Here is a 19,772-nt window from a genome sequence, read left to right as displayed (position 1 = left end):
GAAAAACGCAAGCCGGACTGAAAAACTTCGGACAGACGACAAATCCTGGGTGGGTAATGAACAAAGCGGCAATTCCTCTTACCTCCTCATAGGAATTCCCTCCACCTGAAGTACGTCTCCTAAGGGGCCACACTTGGAGCTCACCTAAGCCTGACACTAACAAGCTTGGTTCTTCCCTCTGACACTCAAAGCGAGCGCTAGGATGAACACATCAGGCGCTGCCGCGGAACTTTTCAGCTCTCTGAGGCTGCATTTTGATACAGGAGAGAGATATTTTCGTTCCCCCTTCAAAATGCACCTTGCAAACGCAACACGAACCCGGCTAGGATCTCGGAAAAAGGGCGGCGGAAGAAAGCTCAGGGAAGTTGGCCGCGGCGTGCCACGGGTCCCGCGGAGCCCGGCGCGCAGGAGGGTCCGAGAGGCTCGCCGGGGGACGGACTGGCCCTGCTCCTGCTGGTGGCTCCTCTTGTCCTCGAGCGTCTGAGACTGGACCTGGGGAGCGCCCGCGACGGTTCCCCACCTGCGGACTGGGCTGGGGCCGCACGGTAGGGACGCGGGCCGGGAAGGAGCGCGCGTGAGGGAGGAAGGCTGGGAGTCGGAATCGGGAAAGGGAGGCGCAGGGCGGCGAGGGAGGGAAGGAGGCCAGAAGGAAGGAGCAGTCGGGGTGCGGGCGCGGGGTGCGGACGGGGTGGAGAAAGCCGCTAGAGCGAATTTGGGGCCGGACCAGGCAGCGCCCAGCTTTTAACCTGGGCAGCGGAGGCGGGGGAAGGAGCGATAGGAAAGGGGAGGTGTATGGGGTAGGGGTGGGTGGGGGGAGTTGGAAGCAAATGACATCACAGCAGGTCAGAGAAAAAGGGGCGAGCGGCAGGCACCGAGAAGAGTAGGGCATTTGGCATTAGGAGCTCGTGCTCGGCCTGCCCCGGCAGGGACCCCGCTGCCCCCAGAGACCATGCAGAGGTCGCCTCTGGAAAAGGCCAGCGTCGTCTCCAAACTTTTTTTCAGGTGAGAGCTTTGGAGGCACACGTGCCCATGAAAGAGGAGGACGCGTGTGTGGACAGGGTTTTGGGGAAAGAGGAATCGTTTTTTTTAAATCGTGCTCTATCATTCATTGTTATGGAGGAGAACCAGGATTTTGTGGAATAAGAAAACAGTAGGAAGAGATGAAAGAATAAACCAAAGCCAGTTGTTTGAATAAAGAGTCTTAGCTTAACACCTAAGTTTTAACTACTTGCAACTGAAAAATCATACTCTCAAGACGCAAATGTGCTACGTGCCAAGTGTCTTCTTAGATTTTTGTAAGAGATTTATGAATGATAAACTTGTTAATAACAAACACTTAAGTTTGGTCTCTATTGCCCCTTTCATGCCTTGGAAACTTAAAAGTCTTCTTGGCTCACGTACTTAAAGTGCCATGCCTGCAAGTAGTAGGTGCTCAGAAAACACTTGACGGAATTTCGAACGTTTTCAGGGGAGAAGTATAAAGTGGGTAGTATGTGCTTAAAGTTTTTATTGTTATGATATTGAGTATATCTAACAAGTATTTGCCACAGTTGCATTATTCTTTCTTTTAAGAATGAAAGCAAATCCTTTGAAATATCTATTTAAAAAATAGCCAATTCTACAAGCTATAAATTTAAAAAGAGGGTCAGAATTACCATGGAAATGTGAAACCATGGAATAGATACTGAAGTTAAACCAGCTGACATTTAATAAATTGTACTCTTATCCTACTTTGCATGTGATGAGCCATAAAAGCTTGTGAACTTCACCTAATGAGATTTTTAAAAATAGAGTTTTTAAGTTCAGAGTCTTAGGCAAAGTGTAATTAGATGTAGCATTTCATATTTGAAGTGTTCTTTGGATACAGTATCTACTTTATTTCTATTATACTTGTATGAATGAATGAACAGGTACAGCTCTTTCATGGGATATTACTTAATTCATAATTATCTGGTGAATCAGCATACTTAGGTATCAGCAAAGCCAAATACATTATAAATATGCTCATATGTGTGTGGGGGGAAGGAGCTTGGCTTTCACATCTTTCTAATGTTTTATTCTCTGAATGTGCAGCAAGCCTGGAACTCAGGTGCTAAGGAGAGGGCATAAGCCATTGAAGGAGAGAGCTCCTCCCTGTGGATGGGAGAGAAGGACTTTACTCTTTGAAATTGTCTTTTGGGTTGGTGTTTTCAGCACCTTTTGTTACTCCAGCTATACTAATGGGATTCTCTGTTGATCTGTTTTCCTGTTGTTTACAAAGTCAGAATGCTAATTGACATACATTGTAGCCTTTTTAGTAGAGCACTTGGAGGAAACTAAATGCCATTCTGTCTAAAAATGCAGTTTAAAAAAAATACAGTTTTCAGAAGAATGCATATCCTATGGCTATGTCTAAGTCTAATACTAAGGAACTTTAAATTAGCTCATTGTTGATTTAAATGAGCTCATTGTTGGTCTATCAAAGTATTTTTTTTCTTTTACTTTTACACAGATCAGCTTATACATTGTAGTATAGTTTAAAAAATGCTCTCAGGTGGATTTGTTAAAATAAATAAATAAATATTATAATGGCTACTAAATTTAAGAGCATATTCAGTCCTGTTCTTCAAACTACTTCATAATAAGTTGCTCTAAGAATAGGTATATTTTAAAAAGTTAAGTTCCTACTATTTATAGGAACTGACAATCACCTAAAGTACCAGTGATTATAAACTTCCTACTAGGTTGTAATTCTGAAAGGATAAGAAGCTTATTTTCTATATTGGATTAGACAGTAGTACTGCTTAGTGGTCAAGGGCGTTAGGCTTTGGATTTAGATTGTTTTGATTCAGATCCCAGATCTGCTACTTAGTAGCTCTGTGACCTGAGGCAGATCCCTTAACATCTCTGTTTGTGTCACTTGACCTTTAAAACTCTGAGACTAATACAACCGATGTTTTAGGGGTTAATCTGTTGAGAAAATATATGTAAAGTGGTTAGCCTAGTAAATGTTAGCTGCAATTATTACTATTAATTACCATATTTTTACATTCTTTACAATACCATGTACCTTGTTTATATAGAATATTCAGTTCATCTTTGTTGAATATAATTTTGTGACTATCCATCTGTATATGCAATGAATGGGCCTAGATGAGAATTTAGGTAAAATCTCATCTAACAAAGCCTTACCAGATATACAGGAAAAAGTCATATGCTTGTATCATATGTTGTTAAATGCTTTCAGATTTAGCTTTCTGGGTATGATTCATTCAGTTTCAGAGTCATAAAGGAGTAAAGTTGTATGGTCTAGGTTATATATTATATTAAATATCTCTTTCATTGTCTAGATTTTGTTATTGGAAAAACTAAGTTTAGGAAAAATTTAACTACTTTTCTTAATTTTGCATGAGTTTCACATCAAGTATGAAATTTGAAAAACACCTGAAGTGTCATAATGCATAAACTAATAATAATGTTATAATGTTAATATTATAATCTAAAAGAGAATTTCACCACAAAATTCAAATAGTTTGCATCATGGAGACCAAGTTACATTAACTTAAAGCTTTTATGAAATACAAAGTTGTTTTTACACTCGAGGTGATATATTTGCATAGAATTTATAATTTATATACCCGTGCAATTGACTTACAAATGTTTACTGAGAGATAATGTTTTTCATTTTTGAGCAATTTGTTAAGTTTACATTTTCTAACTTTAAAAAATATATATATTTATTTGGCTGCTCTGGGTGTTAGTTGCAGCATGTGAGCTCTTAGTTCCGATACGCATGTGGGATCTAATTCCTAGAACAGGGATCGAACCCAGGCCCCCTGAACTGGGAGCTCGTAGTCTTAACCACTGGACCACCAGGAAAATTCCTATGTTTTCTAACTTTTAAGGCAGTTATTCACTTTGTTTTCTGTCTTTTCTCTCATGCCCTGATTTGCCTGTATTCTGCTTAGATGTTAGATTGTGTCTCAAACCCCGGGTCAGATAACACAGCTGGAATTTTGGTCATGGTTTTCATACCAGAAGTCTAGATCTGTACTTGAGGAATTGTCAGAGCCTCACAGAATCCATGTGTACAATGCCACACATTTCTTACAAGACTGGATATAGGGACCCCCAATAAATTCCACAGAGAAGTCTCAAGTAAGACCAAAAAGTAAACAATATTAGGCTCTAAGGTGGAAATTCAGCCAAGAATCGCATATTGTCTCAGGTTAATAATAAGATAATTTAAAATACTTTTGTAATCATTACACATGAAGTAATGAGAGATTTTTAAATACATACACTATAATTTCTACATTAGGATGGGTGTGGTGGATCAAAGCAGCTATCAGTGAAAACCAGATTCACACCCTAAACATTCTGCCTTTGATCAGAATATTTTTGGATTCTTTTAATGGAATTAACTTTCAAAACAGTATATAAATTTATTTTCATAAGTAGCTTCATTACTTTTTAGCTATTATTTTATAGTCATAGCTTGCTTTAGATTAAAAGTTATATTACCCAGACTGATCACTTGGACTTGCTTCTAAATAACTTTTGATTTTAGCTCAAAAAAGTATGAAGATTTTTCATCATAATTTGCTTTAACAGCCAAGTGCTACTTAAGTTTAGGTATTATCATTCAAAAAATGTGTTGTGAACTTTAAAGACATTTCTTAAGAGAAGCATAAATGCTTTGAGCAACAGAAGATGAGTTACATACAATAACTATGTAATGAAAGACCCATAAAGGATGACAATTTTGAAGAGGACTACACTTATTTGGTTATAGATATTACAGTATATTTTAAAAAAAAGTCCATCACAATGACTTTACATTTTGTTTACTTTTTGCAAGGTGTGAGGAAATCTAAAATTATGGCAGAGTCAAAAGTATTTTTGCAGTTTGGGGGGGGGGGGCGGGTATTTATAGAAATGTTGCCAAGGGAGACCAGTTGGCAGCTCAAACAAGGGCCTGTTCCTGTCCTGATCAATAAACATAGTATCTCAGGTTTGTCTCTCAGACAAGGCTTAGACTTATCCAAATCAAAAGAAATAGATGCATAAAACAAAAGACCCATATGAGATGCACAATTGATATTGAGATGTACAGCTGCCAAGGATCCCTCAATACCATGAGTTCATTTAGTCTGTCAGTGGGCAAATGCCATCCAGTGAGGATAGCCCAGGGCTCCCGTACACTCTCTTGGCTTTGTCTCTTGTAGGAATTGGGGGAGACCGCTTTTGGGACGGGGCTCCCCTGCTCTCTCTTTTTAAAAAATTATTTATTATTTTTGCCTGCATTGGGTCTTCGTTGCTGTGCGTGGGCTTTCTCTGGTTGTGGCAAGTGGGGGCTACTCTTCGTTGCGGTGTGTGGGGTTCTCATTGAGGTGGATTCTCTTGTTGCAGAGCCTGGGGTCTAGGTGAGCAGGCTTCAGTAGTTGCAGCACGCGGCTCAGTAGTTGCTCCAGGGCAGTGGGATCTTCCCCGGGTCAGGGCCCGAACCTCTGTCTCCTGCATTAGCAGGTGGATTCTTAACCACTGCACTACCAGGGAAGTCGCAGGGGCCCCTCACTCTTGAGCAGTGTTGCCTGAACACTGACAAGTGTTGACTCCCTACACCAGTCCCTTAAAATTTCTTTCTATCCATCTGTATTTTGCTAATCATGTTTTTTATGATATAGTTCAGATTATCAGCTTGGGATACGTGTCAGTTTTGATTGATGTAACTCTCCAAGTTCTAAAAGTACCTCCTTTGCATGATATTACTAAAATTGTAATTATATATATTTTATAAAATATATGAGTATATATATATATAATTAAGTCTCTTTTTAGTTCATTTTGCAAGTTTAAAAAATTCCTCCTTGGTTATGAAGTGTATTCCAATAGTTTTTTAATATGCTGGTTCAAATTATTACTCACTTGACTCTGGGAAGACTGGTATAGTTTTAACACATACAGTGTAACTGTAATGTTCCATTCCTTGCTAAGGAGAGAAGTGGAATCAATTTTCTTAACGACTTCATCAATATTTTATGTTGGAAGTGACAGTCAGAATATCCTCTAGAGCCAACTAAGGAAATCATGGTTTTCCAGTTTTCCATTTATGTTTCAAGAGAAGGACTTTGTGTGATAATATTCAATGCATAAATGTTAAAACTTGTTTAAAAGGGCCTTAAATGATCCCCACTATAAAATGTATTATTATTGTCAGTGTCGCTTCACAGGAACCTGTAATTTCAGTGATAGACCTACAGTATAAGTATAGGATTGCAAAACCATCAGGGAAGGGTGTTGACTGTTTAGCTTGCAGCTATATGTTATTTGTCAAAACTTTAAAAACACCTCTGACTCAGCAGCAATTTTGGCAATTTTGATTCCACTGATTCCTGAGACATCTGTGTAGGGCTCTTCCCTGGAGCAAAATCCCTGCAATGCAACGAGGTCAAGAGGGGAACACAGATTATGATAGAGGTCTGGATGTTTGGGGACCGTGACTGAAGACTTATTATATAAATATATTAAGTGCATTATCATGGAGCAAAACATTACTATTTCCAGATGCTTCTCTGCTCCTGAGATTTTACCTTGTGGTTGTTTGAAAGTAAAATTAGCATTACAAAGTGGCTTTGCTCTTGAGCCTAAGAATTTAGGCTTCTTTTAGCAAGAAACCTGTAAAAATTCAGTTAGATTGCTTGATGTAGAGAACGAATATTTTCTTCAAGAGCTCTGAATGATCTGTTTTCACAGCTGCAGCCAAGTCTCAAGACTTGTCAAGTTTGCTATTCTTTATGCAGCTCTGTTAGCTTATTACTATCTTTTAACATCAGTGACTTTCAAATTGTAGAGCCCTGGATGTCAGGGCCTTCTATGACTTGTTTAGTATTCAGAGCATTTCAAGCCTCCTGCATGTAACAGTTTAATAAATATTTCTTTTGATGACAGTTCTATGGTGATCCATGGAGATCTGTGGGTATTGTAGATTGCTGACATTCCACAGTCCTGTAATATAGCATTATTCTGATAAGGAGAGGTCAAAGCAAGCAGGATCCTGGGCAGATTTTTTTTTTTTAATGCTTTGTGTATTCCATGAAATATTTCTTAGCTCTCATTATAGTCAGGCCTTCCTCATGGGGTCAAGAAATGATTTGAAGATTTCTGCTAAGTCCTTATGGTTAGGATTCTTACCTTTGAAACTGGACAAGTGGGCTTTACTCTGATACAATCAGAGATTTCTGCCATAGGTTGCTTCAGAGAACTGAGTCAGAGCAATACTGTCTTTGTAGGTTATGATTCAAGGTAGTTTGGGGGGGTGCCTTAATTCATGAATTCACCACCTTCTGTATCCTATTCAAGGCATTATGAAGGTTGAGGTGGACAAGAAAGAAATTGGCGGTGCCTTCATGGCATGAGTTCCCTGAAACCCAGATTTTCAGGGGCTTATAGCAGCTCTCCCCTGGGGATCTAATCTAGTCTTAGACTGGTTAAGGAAGGCTTGCTGCAGGAGTGACACCTAAAGGAGATTATCCAGACAAAAAGGTTGGAGATGGGTTAGGAAAAATGTAAACACAGAAGCAGCAGACTGTGTGTAGGACTGGCAGCAAGAGTGAGCGTGGCACTTTCAAAGGAGTCAAAGAAGTTCACTGTAAGGGCGTGAGATGTGTGACAGAGATTTGTGGGAGTTGGGTCTGAAACTCTAGCAAGGGCCAGATCATAAGGGGCTTGGTGAACTTTCCCTGGGCTTTATCATGTTGAAAGTGAAAAGCTGTGGATTTCAAGCAGGGGAGCAATGTGTTCAGTTCAAAGCTGTTGCAGTTTTGTAAAAAAAAAAAAATAATGGATTGAAATAGTAGCAGTTGGGATAGAGAGAAAGAAATGGATTTGAAAGACAGTAGGAGGTGAAGTCCACAGGTCTGGTAATTGATTAGATGTGGAAAGGGAAGAAGAGAAGAATCAAGGATACTGTCTAGATTTGTTGACTGTTTTTGCTGGATAACAGTGGGTCATGGTGGCGCTTGCTGAGTGAGGAGGTGCCGGTGGAAGAGGCAGCTTGGGGTGGACGTGGAGGCTTATGCAGACTCTCAACTTTAAGATAAAAAAGGAAATGATGCATATGGCTCAAGGCCAGGTAATATGGTTATTTAAAAACATTGAAGTGATTTAGAGCTTTAGGTAAGAGAGATTTAGATGTCTGAGATGACAGTCAGAATTGTAAATACTTCCCTCACACTGTTGAGTAAAGCCCAGGGTGGTATCTAGGGAAGAATTTAAAGTGCCCACTTTTGGGGCTTTATTGTGATATGGAGTCATCTGAGACTGTGTCATAAAAAGGCAGCTGTATACTAGGGATGGCACTGGTTAAATTCTACTTGGAACCCTCCCGTCACCCTCCCCCGCAAACCCACCGACGGATACATGAAGTGCCCCCACCCCACCATAAGCACAACCTTTTTTAAAACAGCAGTTTTTACACAGCTGATTTCTATGATCATAGACATTTAAGAAGGACATATGAAAATGCACCGGGGCTTCCAGTATTGTCTGCAGTGACAATAGGCAAACGATTTTCTGGAATATAATCTAAAAAAATATAACTGAAAAAGGTAATGCATGATCATTACCAAAAGGATATTTGAAAATTACAGAACTATATAACGTAGAATGTGAAAGCCCATGGGTAACACTGTGGTTTCAATATATATTTAAATTCTAATTTAACACATACTGCCACTATTAAAAAAAGATTCTCATACTCTTGAAAAGATGACGTATCATTGTTTTATGTTAAAACTTTGAGCCTGTTAAAAGCACATGGAGCTTTCTTTCCTAGCATTGCCTACAGATGTGCAGCTACCTTCTACCCAACTTCACAGCCACCCCCAACACCTAGTGAAATTCTTAACTGAAGTTCTTAACTTCGAAAAGGGACGCAAGAGTTTCATCTGTTACCAGTCAGACCATTATGTGAAAATTAAGCTTAACAGGCAGAATCCTACAGGTGCTGACAGCTGTGTTTCGAGGAGATTCAAGGTCAGATCTTGGAGCCCAGTATTGATTTATGGGAGCAACAAGAACCTGAAGCCACTGCTGGCCAGGATTAGCAATCCTTGTAGAGGCAGCATACTGGAGAAACTTTATAGGAAGCTCTGTTTGTACATTTTATTTATTTTAAACATCATTACGAACTCTGGAAAATAGAGCAACAACAACAAAGCTGTACTTTTGTTCAGGCAAAATCCATAGCTATACTTTAGGTCAGGGGTCTGCAAACTTTTTCTGTAAAGGGCCAGATGATAAATATTTTCAACGTTGTGAGCCACGTAGTCTCTGCCATTATAGGAAAGCAGCCATGGAGAGGATGCAAACAAGTGGGCATGGCTGTGTTCCAATAAAACTGTATTTATGTGCACTGAAATTTGAATTTCATATGATAGTCTTTTAAAAAATTCTATTGCAATAAGCTTCAAAATTTACAGCTTTAAAATTACTTAGTTTAAAATAAGATTTAGAAAAAAATTTAGGGCTCATTTGTAATTAACATTAGTGTATTCAATAATTGAGTAATTTTAAAAGTTAGTGAAACACGCATGCAAAATGGATTTTTCAGAAGAAGGAAATAGTAATTTAAGATTAGAGATTATTAATTTCTCAGGATAGTTTTGTCTTATAGGATCCTATTGACCATTTCTTCTTTACTTCTTTTTTGCATATACATTTTTTTGATACGTCCTTTAAGGTATAGGCCTTATCTTATACATCTTTTGGTACCCAGCACCTGTCTGATTCCCTGGTGAATAGTAGGTCTTTAAAATATACTTGTTGAATGAATAAAACTTGACAAATTCAGTTTATGGTTATGCTTCTAGAATTTAATTTTTGATGGAAATGTAAAAATTTACTCAAATATGAAATTTAAAAAAACTTTCCATTTGACTTTTCTAAAGATAAAATGTCTAATTTTGAATGAAAATATCAGTTGCTTTATCAAATCCATGAATTCTGAAGTATAACAAAATAGGAAAATTTGTTTCTTTTGCTTTCTTGTGTGGTTCATGGGACTTCCTAGGAAAATTCCAGGTTAAGTTAGTACACTATTATTTTTCTTCAGAAGATCAATTACAGCCAGCTTTGCTATAGGTGAGCTTTCACCCTGAAATATTTTTTCTCTTCAAATAGAATGTGAGTATTCTGGGTGCCTGACAGTTTAATTTTAAAACAGATTACTAAAATTATTATTTCTAAAATTTCTTCCTAAAGGAATATACCACAGTCTAGTCTTTTTTTCTTTTTTTTTTTTAAAGACCTTTAAGTCATTTCAGTCTTGGATCTCTGAATGGATTTTTCAAAATAATAAATAGGCTGATGAAATACTTATTACCAAAAGAACTTCTTCCTTTCAATCAAAGAGAAGGTTGGCTTCTGCAACTCATGTTAGCCTCTTTTCTACCACTTTTCATCTGAGAACTATTAGAGTTAATCTCTCCGATCCATAAAAGTGAATGTATATCTTGTATATATGGACTGTGAACAAAAGCGCATAAATAAATTCCCTGTGGATTAATTTGATTATGGAGCAAACTTGGCTCAACATCATTAATACAGTTAGACATTAGGTGTTTTCATAAATCAGTTTCATAAATCAGAGCATAAAATATATAACTAAATGAGATCCAAAATTTTATTCACTGTATTAAGAGTTTATAACACTGACAAAATTAAAGCTCTAAGTTAGCCATCCCAATATCATCAGAGCTAAGTTTTTTTGCAGTGCAATTTTATTAGCTAGAAAGACAACCACTATAAAATGAACTCATTAATGTAAAAGTAATTTTTGAAATACAAATATGATTTTTATCCATTCATTTATTCATGCATGCATGCCTTTATTCAGTATAAATACTGAATCTGTGATATATTCCAGGATATAGTAGTTTGAAGGCTTAGGCTACATTTCAAAACTTATTATACATTCTAATTACTCTTTTACTGGAATTTGCACATTAATATGTATATATTTTTATTTATTTATTTATTTATTTATTTATTTATTTATTTATTTATTTGTTGGTGGCATTGGGTCCTGGTTGCTGTGTGTGAGCTTTCTCTAGCTGTGGTGAGCTTGGGGCCACTCTTCATTGGTGGTGCTCGGGCTTCTCATTTTGGTGGCTTCTCTTGTTGTGGAGCACGTGCTCTAGGCACGCGGGCCTCAGTAGTTGTAGCATGTGGGCTCAACAGTTGTGGCTCACAGGCTCCAGAGTGGGCTTGGTTGCTCCGCAGCATGTGGGATCCTCCCGGACCAGATATGGAACCTGTGTCCCCTACATTGGTAGGTGGATTCTTAACCACTGCACCACCTGGGAAGTCCCCACATTAATATTTTTAATGAGGCAAATTTTTTTCTCTTTGGAGCAAAGGTCATCATATATATCTATAGATTTTCACACACTCCATTTAATGAGGGGTGGCCTATATTTTTTATTGATTTACAAAATGACTGAATAAAAGTCATCTCACGTAGTAAACTTTTTTAAAGTCCACAATATAATTCCTTGACAGCAAAAATTGTTTGATATATTTAAAAAATTAAAAAGATTCTTCCTATGAAATGTAAACATAAGATCATTACATTTAGAAATGTATATTGGATTTAGTCCTTGAACACAGCTTTGGCTCCATTGACATGTTAATTTGTAACTTGGCAGCATTTTTGAACTCTCATACAAGGTTTTGCTGATTCAGTTGTTTTTGTTGCTGCCAAGGGTAACAACACAACTCTTGTCTTTCCTGAGTCACAGTCTGTCACTCCAGCCACTATTACTGCAGAGTCAGATTCTGGGATTAGTAGACATGTATGTTATGATTAAAAAACAATGAGCCAGGACTTCCTATGGCGCAGTGGGTAAGAATCTGCCTGCCAATGCAGGGGACATGGGTTCGATCCCTGCCCCAGGAAGATACCACATGCCGCGGAGCAACTAAGCCCGTGTGCCACAACAAATGAGCCTGTGCTCTAGAGCCAGTGAGCCACAACTATTGAGCCCATGTGCCGCAACTACTGAAGCCCACGTGCCTAGAGCCCGTGCTCTACAACAAGAGAAGCCACGGCAATGAGAAGCCTGCGCACCACAGTAAAGAGTAGCCTCCCACCCTGCTTGCCACAACTAGAGAAAGCCCGTGTGCAGCAACGAAGACCCAACACAGCCAATAAAATAAATAAATAAATTAAAAAAACAAACAATGAGCCACCAAATCTGCTATTAATGAAAATTTGATCCAAGTTTACTCTGTTGAAAAAGAAATCTAGCTAGAAACAGGAGTAAGAAATTCTTTAGGTAAATACTTATGCTCTTAAAATTAGAAGCCCTTCGTAAATATCAGTATTTTCTATAGCTTTAGATAAGAGCTTCTGAAATTGCCAGTCACCTGCTCAAAAAACATATTAAGATAGATCTATCTATCTATCTGTAATAGATCTTACATTAAATATGCAGATTCCTAGGTCCTACTCCATACCAACTAAATCCAGAATCTCTGGGAGAGGGCAACTATAATCTTGATTTTTTTTTTTTTTTTTTTTAACATTTCAGGTGATTCTTTTTGTGTACTAAAATCTAAGAGCCATTAAGTCAGTCTTAAGAAAGTCAGTTTAAATGGCTCAACTAGTGCTTTTCAACCTTAATGAAAGATTGGAAAACTACAGATTTGAGGACAAAAAAACAGGATTCTACCACATAATCATAAAATGTGGGTTATACAAGTGATTCCATCTTCTCCCAGCTCCACTAACCTTCTGTCTCCTAACATTCTTTTTAAAAAAAAATTTTTTTTATTGATGTATAATTGATTTACAATGCTGTGCCAGTATGTTCTGTATAGCAGAGTGACTCAGTTATACACATACATGCATTCTTTTTTTAATATTCTTTTCCATTATGGTTTATCCCTGGAGATTGGATATAGTTCCCTGTGCTATAGAGTAGGACCTTGTTGTTTATCCATTCTAAATGTAATAGTTTTCATCCACCAACCCAGACTCCCAGCTCATTCCTCTCCTTCCCCCTCTCCCCCTTGGCAACCACAAGTCTGATCTCTATGTCTATGAGTCTGTTTCTGTTTTGTAGATAGGTTCATTTATACCTTATTTTAGATTCCACATAAAAGTGATAAAATATGGTATTTGCCTTTCTCTTTCTGACTTCACTTAGTATGATAAGTTTTGGTTGCATCCTAACGTGCTTCTTTTTTAACCTTAGGGTCCATGGAAGAGAATTTTGAAAGTTCACATTTTTTTTTAGTAAATTAACAATAGAAATACAGATGTTGTTCAACTAGCTATGGAATTCAAAGTTTCCACTTAAATAGTTCTTGAAATCTTCAGTTTTGCCTCCAGTATCTCCTAGCATTTACTAAGCACTTTCTGTGTACCAGGGATTATATGCATTATCTCAGTGAATTCTTCAAAAAATTTTAGGTAGATTCTACATATAAGAAACATGTAGTTTAGAAAGATTAAAGAGCTTATACAAGGCCACCCAGCTAATTTCTGTGAAGTCAAGACATGAACTTAGATTAATATCTAGAACTGTACTCTTTTTTTTTTTCTTTAGCCACAAACTACCTTTATTTACAGACCCAGGCTGCTTTAAACGTATTTACTTGTTTTTCACCTCAAAATGGAAGACCGTATTGCATTTTGCTAATTATAAAAATATCAATAATGAGTCATCCTGAAAATTAAGCCATTTATAAATACACAAAATAATAAGCAAAAGTTCCTCTAGGCTTATGCCTCACCTCTCGTTCTGGTCTGATAATAAGTATCAACATTCTGGAGTATATCCTTACAGACATTTTCATTCATGTATGACTGTGTGCGTAAGCACAGATAGGATCATACCATCACATACCTGCTCTGCTCACTAACGCTTTGTGGTTAAGTACCCCCCCCCCCCACACCCCCACACCCCTGAGTAATATCGTTAGCAATACAGGCTGACTAGGACTCTTCTCTAGGTCCCGATTGATTCCAGGCCAATTCCCAGGCTTTGTTTTGTTTTGTTTTTATTATTTATTTATTTATTTTTAACTGTATCATTTTTTAAATTAGATTCCACATGTGAGTGAAATATTTGTCTTTCTCTGTCTGAGTTACTTCACTTAGCATGATAATCCCTTTTTTAAAATCTTTATTGGAGTATAATAGCTGTACACTGTTGTGCCAGTTTCCACTGTAAAACAAAGGAAATCAGCTGTATTTCCACATATATCCCCATATCGCCTCCCTCCTGAGCCTCACTCCCACCCTCCCTACCCCACCTCTCTAGGTCATCACCCATCATCGAGTTGATCTCCCTGTGTTAGGCAGTTGCTTCCCACTAGCTAGCTGTTTTATATTTGGTAGTGTATAAATGTCAGTACTACTCTTTCACTTTCTTCCAGCTTCTCCTTCCCCACCTCCCCATGTCCTCAGGTCTGCAGAACTGTACTCTTAACCAGTATATCACACTATCCAATAATCTGGAATGAAATTGGTAAATCATACAATTTCACTTAATTTTGTATATAGGTTTTCTTAATTTTCTTGTCTCTGAAATTTATTTCTGATACATGCATTATAAATAATATTATTTAAATAAGGCATTAGACTCAGTTCTTCTTGAAAGTGCCAGGAGCGTGCCCTCTTATTGTGTTTTGTATGGTCCATGTGACAAGCTACTCAAGGAGGAGAGAGATGAAGAGAAAAGGAGGGGGAGGGAAGGGTGTTGTCTTAGGTTAATGAGATCTTTAAAATTCTAAATGTCCAGTTGAAGAGTGAAAGATGTGATCAGCCAAAAGCGTGCCAATAGCCAACTTCTTATCCTTATTTTTTCCATCCAGGTACTGATCATCTCCCTTCATCTTTTTCATTTTCTAAATCTAGCTACCTGTCTCCTTCCACTTTATCAAACCTACTGAGCCAGGCTTTCTGTTGAGTTTTTGTATCCACTCTTCTTACCTTACCGACCTAACCCCCTCTGCTGAGTTCCAGGTTCAGTCACTTCAGTGTTTGTCTTACCACCACCCACCCTCTTTGGTGTCCTGCTCTGATCACCAGTCCCTGGTTGTTCATCATTTGTGTCATCTGTTTCTTTCTCTTTTTTTTTTCCATATCTTTATTGGAGTATAATTGCTTTACAATGTTGTGGCAGTTTCTGCTGTACAACAGAATAAATCAGCTGTCTTTATACATATATTCCCATATTCCCTCCCTCTTGAGCCTCCCTCCTACCCTCCCTATCTCACCCCTCTAGGTCATCACCAAGCATTGAGCTGACCTCCCTGTGCTGCTATGCAGTAGCTTCCCACTAGCCTTCTATTTTACATTTGGTAGTGTATATATGTCAGTGCCACTCTCTCACTTCATCCTAGCTTCCCCTTCCCTGCCTCTGTGTCCTCAAGTCCATTCTCTATGTCTGCATCTTTATTCTTGCCCTGCCACTAGGTTCATCAATACCATTTTTTTTTTTTTAGATTCCATATATATGCATTAGTATTCGGTATTTGTTTTTCTCTTTCTGACTTACTTTACTCTGTAGTAGCATCTGTTTCTTTCTGTTTACTGTATATCTTGGGGCTGAAGGAAGAGGCAGAGTTACCTGGCAGATGGTTCTTCAACTTGATGTATGACACTTTGTATGTATAAATCTTGGATTTTCCTAGTGCAGTGGTTTTTACAGTTTTTTAAAAACAGTATTTTTTATCAGCGAATCCAGAATCCAAGTGAAATCGTCCATGAAACTGCAATATATGCAAATGAAAGTGAGAATAAAAGGCAGTAAGTTAAGTCCTCCATAAATAAAAAGATACAGGTAAACTCTTGCTCCCAAATTAGGGCTGAAATGATTGCATAACATTTACGTGCTCTTTTCTTGGTCCTACATGCTTACATTTTTCACATTATGCTTCTGAAATTGAGATGCTTCTTATAATTGACATCAAAAGAAACCTGTCAGCCATCAGGCTCAGGCATAACTTGTAGTATGGGAACTTAGCAATTCATAGAAAGTATGTCTTCCTGTAACCTCAGTTGAATTATTTGCACTGGTTGTACCCCACAAAGTTGACTTTTAACTTAAATTTAGTTTCTTGCTTGAAATTTCTTGAGAAAGATTACTCTGTGCTCTAGTTAATATTTATCCTGAAGTTTGTCTGGCATACCAAGCACTGTCATTAAAGATAGAAGTTGCCCAAGCTCAGCACTTCGCTATACTTTGAAATTATACTGCCTGTCCTACAGGTGAAGCTGTTGTGAATGCAACTTGTCACTTGCAACCATATTCAGAACTGTGAATAGCCAAGAGTAATTCAAAAGAATGTTTTTGACCAAATGTGAGGAAGGCTTAGAAGAAAACTTTAATTATGATACTGAAGAAGAAAGTGGTATGTAATTGTGTGAATAAATATATAATGAAAAAAAATATTTTCAAAACTGTGTATATTTAATATAGTGGGGGTTTTTTTTTTGCTTCTTGTTATCATTCCTTGTGGATTGCACAACTCTCTATCATGCTGGAATGAAGCCTTGTGTGAGCAGGTATGCCAGAGATATGATTGGCTGTTAATTGAACTTGGCACACGTGTGTCTATAGTGACATGCTTACTTATGCAGTGTGGATATAACCAACGACTGATTGTAATATGTTTACATAGGTTCAGAGAAATGTCAGGGGAAGCTTTCCTACATGGTAGACCTTGAAGAGTTGGCCTTGAAGTCCAGGATAGTATCTGGATGGATCCAGTGCGTTAAAATTTTCATATAACACATTTGGGAATGTGTGATTTTTTTTTATTCTTATTTTTTAAATAGTAAAACATACTTTAAAATATTGACCTTTCAAATCAAAAGTTGGTGAACTCCAGGAAGTATTGCTGGGGAACACTAGGTGTTGGGGTCCACAGTTTGAAAACCACTGAACTCATTTCCCCCGCCATTGGTTGTTCTTGACCTTCCCTTGAGTCCTCATTTCACCCATCGTATACTCTTAGGAAATGATCTCACATTTGACTTTATCTCTATCCTTATCGTCAACTCTTAGGTAGCATTACATGGGGGAAGAAACGTGTACTTTGGAATCAGACAGACCAGGCTGGAATCCTTGCTCTGTGACTTAACAACAATATGGTCTTGGTAATTTACTTAACCTTTGATGATGATGTTATGCTCAATAGTACAATGAGTTCTCCTCCTCTTAACACAGCTCAGCATTATTGTGAGATTTAACATTCATTGAATGTTTAACATGTGTATTAGGGTTCTCCAGAGAAATGAAACCAATAGGAGAGATATATATATATATCTCTCCTATTGGTATATGTATATATATGATTTATTATAAGGAATTGGCTCACATAATTACGAAGGCTGGCAAGTCCCAAATCTGCAGGATAAGCTGGTAAACTAGAGACTCAGGAGAGCTGATGTTCCAGTTTTATTCTGAAGGCAGTCTCCTGGAGAACTCTCCCTTGTTTGGGCAGGCCTACATTTTTGTTCTCTTCAGGCCTTCAGTTGATTGGATAAGGCCCATCTACGTAGTGGAGGGCAATCTGTTTTGCCCAGAGTTCACCAGTTTAAATGTAAATATCATCCAAAAACACCCTCTTGCCATCATACTCTTATAAGCCAGTATATTAGTTTGCTAGGGCTGCTGTAACAAAGTACCAAAATCTGGATGGGTTAGACAGCAGAAATGTAGTGTCTCACAGTTCTGAAGGCAAGATGTCTGAGACCAAGGTGTCAGCCAGTTTGGTTTCCTCTGAGGCTATGAGAGAATCTGTTCTATGCTCTCCCCCAGCTTCTGGTGATTCGCTGGCACTCTCTGACTTATAGATACCTTGCTCGATCTCTGCCTTCACCTTCACATGGCGTTCTCCCTGTGTGCCTGTCTGTGTCCACATTTCCTTTTTTTCTCTAAGGACACCAGTCGTATAGGTTTAGAGCCCGTTCTAATGAACTCATTTTAACTTGATCACCTCTGTAAAGATCACATTCTGAGGTACTTGGTGTTAGGATTCAAATATCTTTTTTGAGAGGAACACAATTCAACCCATAATAGGAACAGTCTTCAGGAGCAGAATGAGATATGGAAGCAATTTGAAACTGTAAAGTATAATACATGTAGACGGTCACACTAATTTATGAAATTTTAAAAAAGCTATGTGTACCTCATCTATAATGGTACATAAATAACATGGAGACAGTGCCAAGTACGTCGAGTGACATGATATGGGAACTGTCAAGATGGATCAAAATAAAAGGGTCAAGCTGTTCTCGAGTAGACTGAAGAACAACTTTCCACTTATGAAATTTTGGTGCAATTTCCACGGAGCATAAATAGAATGAAGACCAGACATTAGAATGTTTTGGTAATGAAGAGTGTTAAAAATGAAAACATTGGGCTTCCCTGGTAGCACAGTGTTTAAGAATCCACCTGCCAACGCAGGGGATGTGGGTTCGAGTCCTGGTCTGGGAAGATCCCACATGCTTCGGAGCAACTAAGCCTGTGCGCCACAACTACTGAGCCTGCGCTCTAGAGCCCGAGAGCCACAAGTAATGAACCCACGTGCCACAACTAGTGAAGCCCCTGCACCTAGAGCCCGTGTTCTGCAACAAGAGAAGGCACCACAATGAGAAGCCTACACACCGCAAGAGTAGCTCCCACTCACTGCAAATAGAGAAAGTCCATGCACAGCAACGAAGATCCAACACAGCCAATAAATAAAAATAATAATAAATAAGTAAATTAAAAAAAACCATTTCATTGCGGAGAATAAATTTTGGCTGAAAGTTTTAGGATTATTGGCTTTAAGTTATGACTCAGAAAAGGGACATAACTGTTATTAAAGAATGGTCCCTGGAAAAATATAGACACCCTCATATTTGCATTGCATTTATCATTGACTTGAAAAATGTTTTCCCTTTTTGTTTTTTCATTTTTAATACAGTTGACCAAGAGTAATGGCTGGGCAACACCTATTTGCAGTCATAGCAGTGTCCTCACATGGGCTATAAACATATTAGGTTTGAGTAATTTGTTAACACCTTAATTCATTCAGCTTTTACACTGCCTCAGACATTGGACAAGACAATGGAGATATAAAGGTATATATTACACCTCCATTGTGCTCAGGAAGTTAATCTCATAAGGGAAATAAACTAGCAAAGTATCAAGTGGTAACATAAATTTAACAATTTAAAAAATAATTGAGGGACTTACCTGGCAGTGCAGTGGTTAAGACTCCGAGCTCCCACTGCAGGGAGAGTGGGTTCGATCCCTGATTGGGGAACTAAGATCCTGCATGCAGCACAGCCAGAAAAAAAAAAAAAAAAAAAAGTGACAGTTATGTGCTGTGCTCTGTGGTAGGCAAGGGAATACAGCAGTTAAAAAAAAAAAATATCTGAGGTGTTTGCCCTTGGGGAGCTTACGATCTCGTGTTTGGAGATGCAGGGGCTTGGCAGACAAGCAAACAGACAGTAGTAACAGCTAAGGTGGAGGAAGTACAGGAGAGAATAGCACATGGGAGGAAAATTAAACCTAGATTGTAGAGAGACTCACATACATAATTCATATGAAACTATTTCATTGCATTTGAGATTTTTGGGAAACCAGAGGTCAGGTTTTATTTTGAGGAAGTTATTAATTTTTCTTCAGGGTGACCTAGCATTTGGTTGGTGTTGGAACAAAACCAAAAAAAAAAAAAAAAAAGAAATGCTGTACCAAATGCCAGGAGTAGGAGAATCCTTTAAAAAA

The 19,772-nt window shown here is 38.2% G+C and overlaps 1 protein-coding gene across 3 annotated transcripts in view; it reads left to right on the top strand.

The window, feature by feature from the left end:
- The first annotated feature begins 824 nt into the window (after nucleotides 1–824).
- The window catches only part of CFTR (CF transmembrane conductance regulator), a 172,430-nt gene continuing 153,482 nt past the window's right edge, over nucleotides 825–19,772 (top strand). For 2 of the 3 annotated variants that reach the window (XM_057732382.1, XM_057732383.1), the window contains exon 1: nucleotides 863–1,002. In XM_057732382.1, the coding sequence (XP_057588365.1) occupies nucleotides 950–1,002 (53 nt within the window). In that variant the 5' untranslated portion in view covers nucleotides 863–949. Of the gene's footprint in view, nucleotides 1,003–19,772 lie in introns of all 3 variants that reach the window. The other variant, XM_057732381.1, reaches the window with a different exon arrangement.

The sequence above is a fragment of the Hippopotamus amphibius genome, chromosome 4 (assembly GCF_030028045.1).
Source record: "Hippopotamus amphibius kiboko isolate mHipAmp2 chromosome 4, mHipAmp2.hap2, whole genome shotgun sequence".
NCBI lineage: Eukaryota > Metazoa > Chordata > Mammalia > Artiodactyla > Hippopotamidae > Hippopotamus > Hippopotamus amphibius.
Note: the sequence above shows the minus strand (reverse complement) of the source record. Positions and strands in the feature narration are given on the sequence as shown.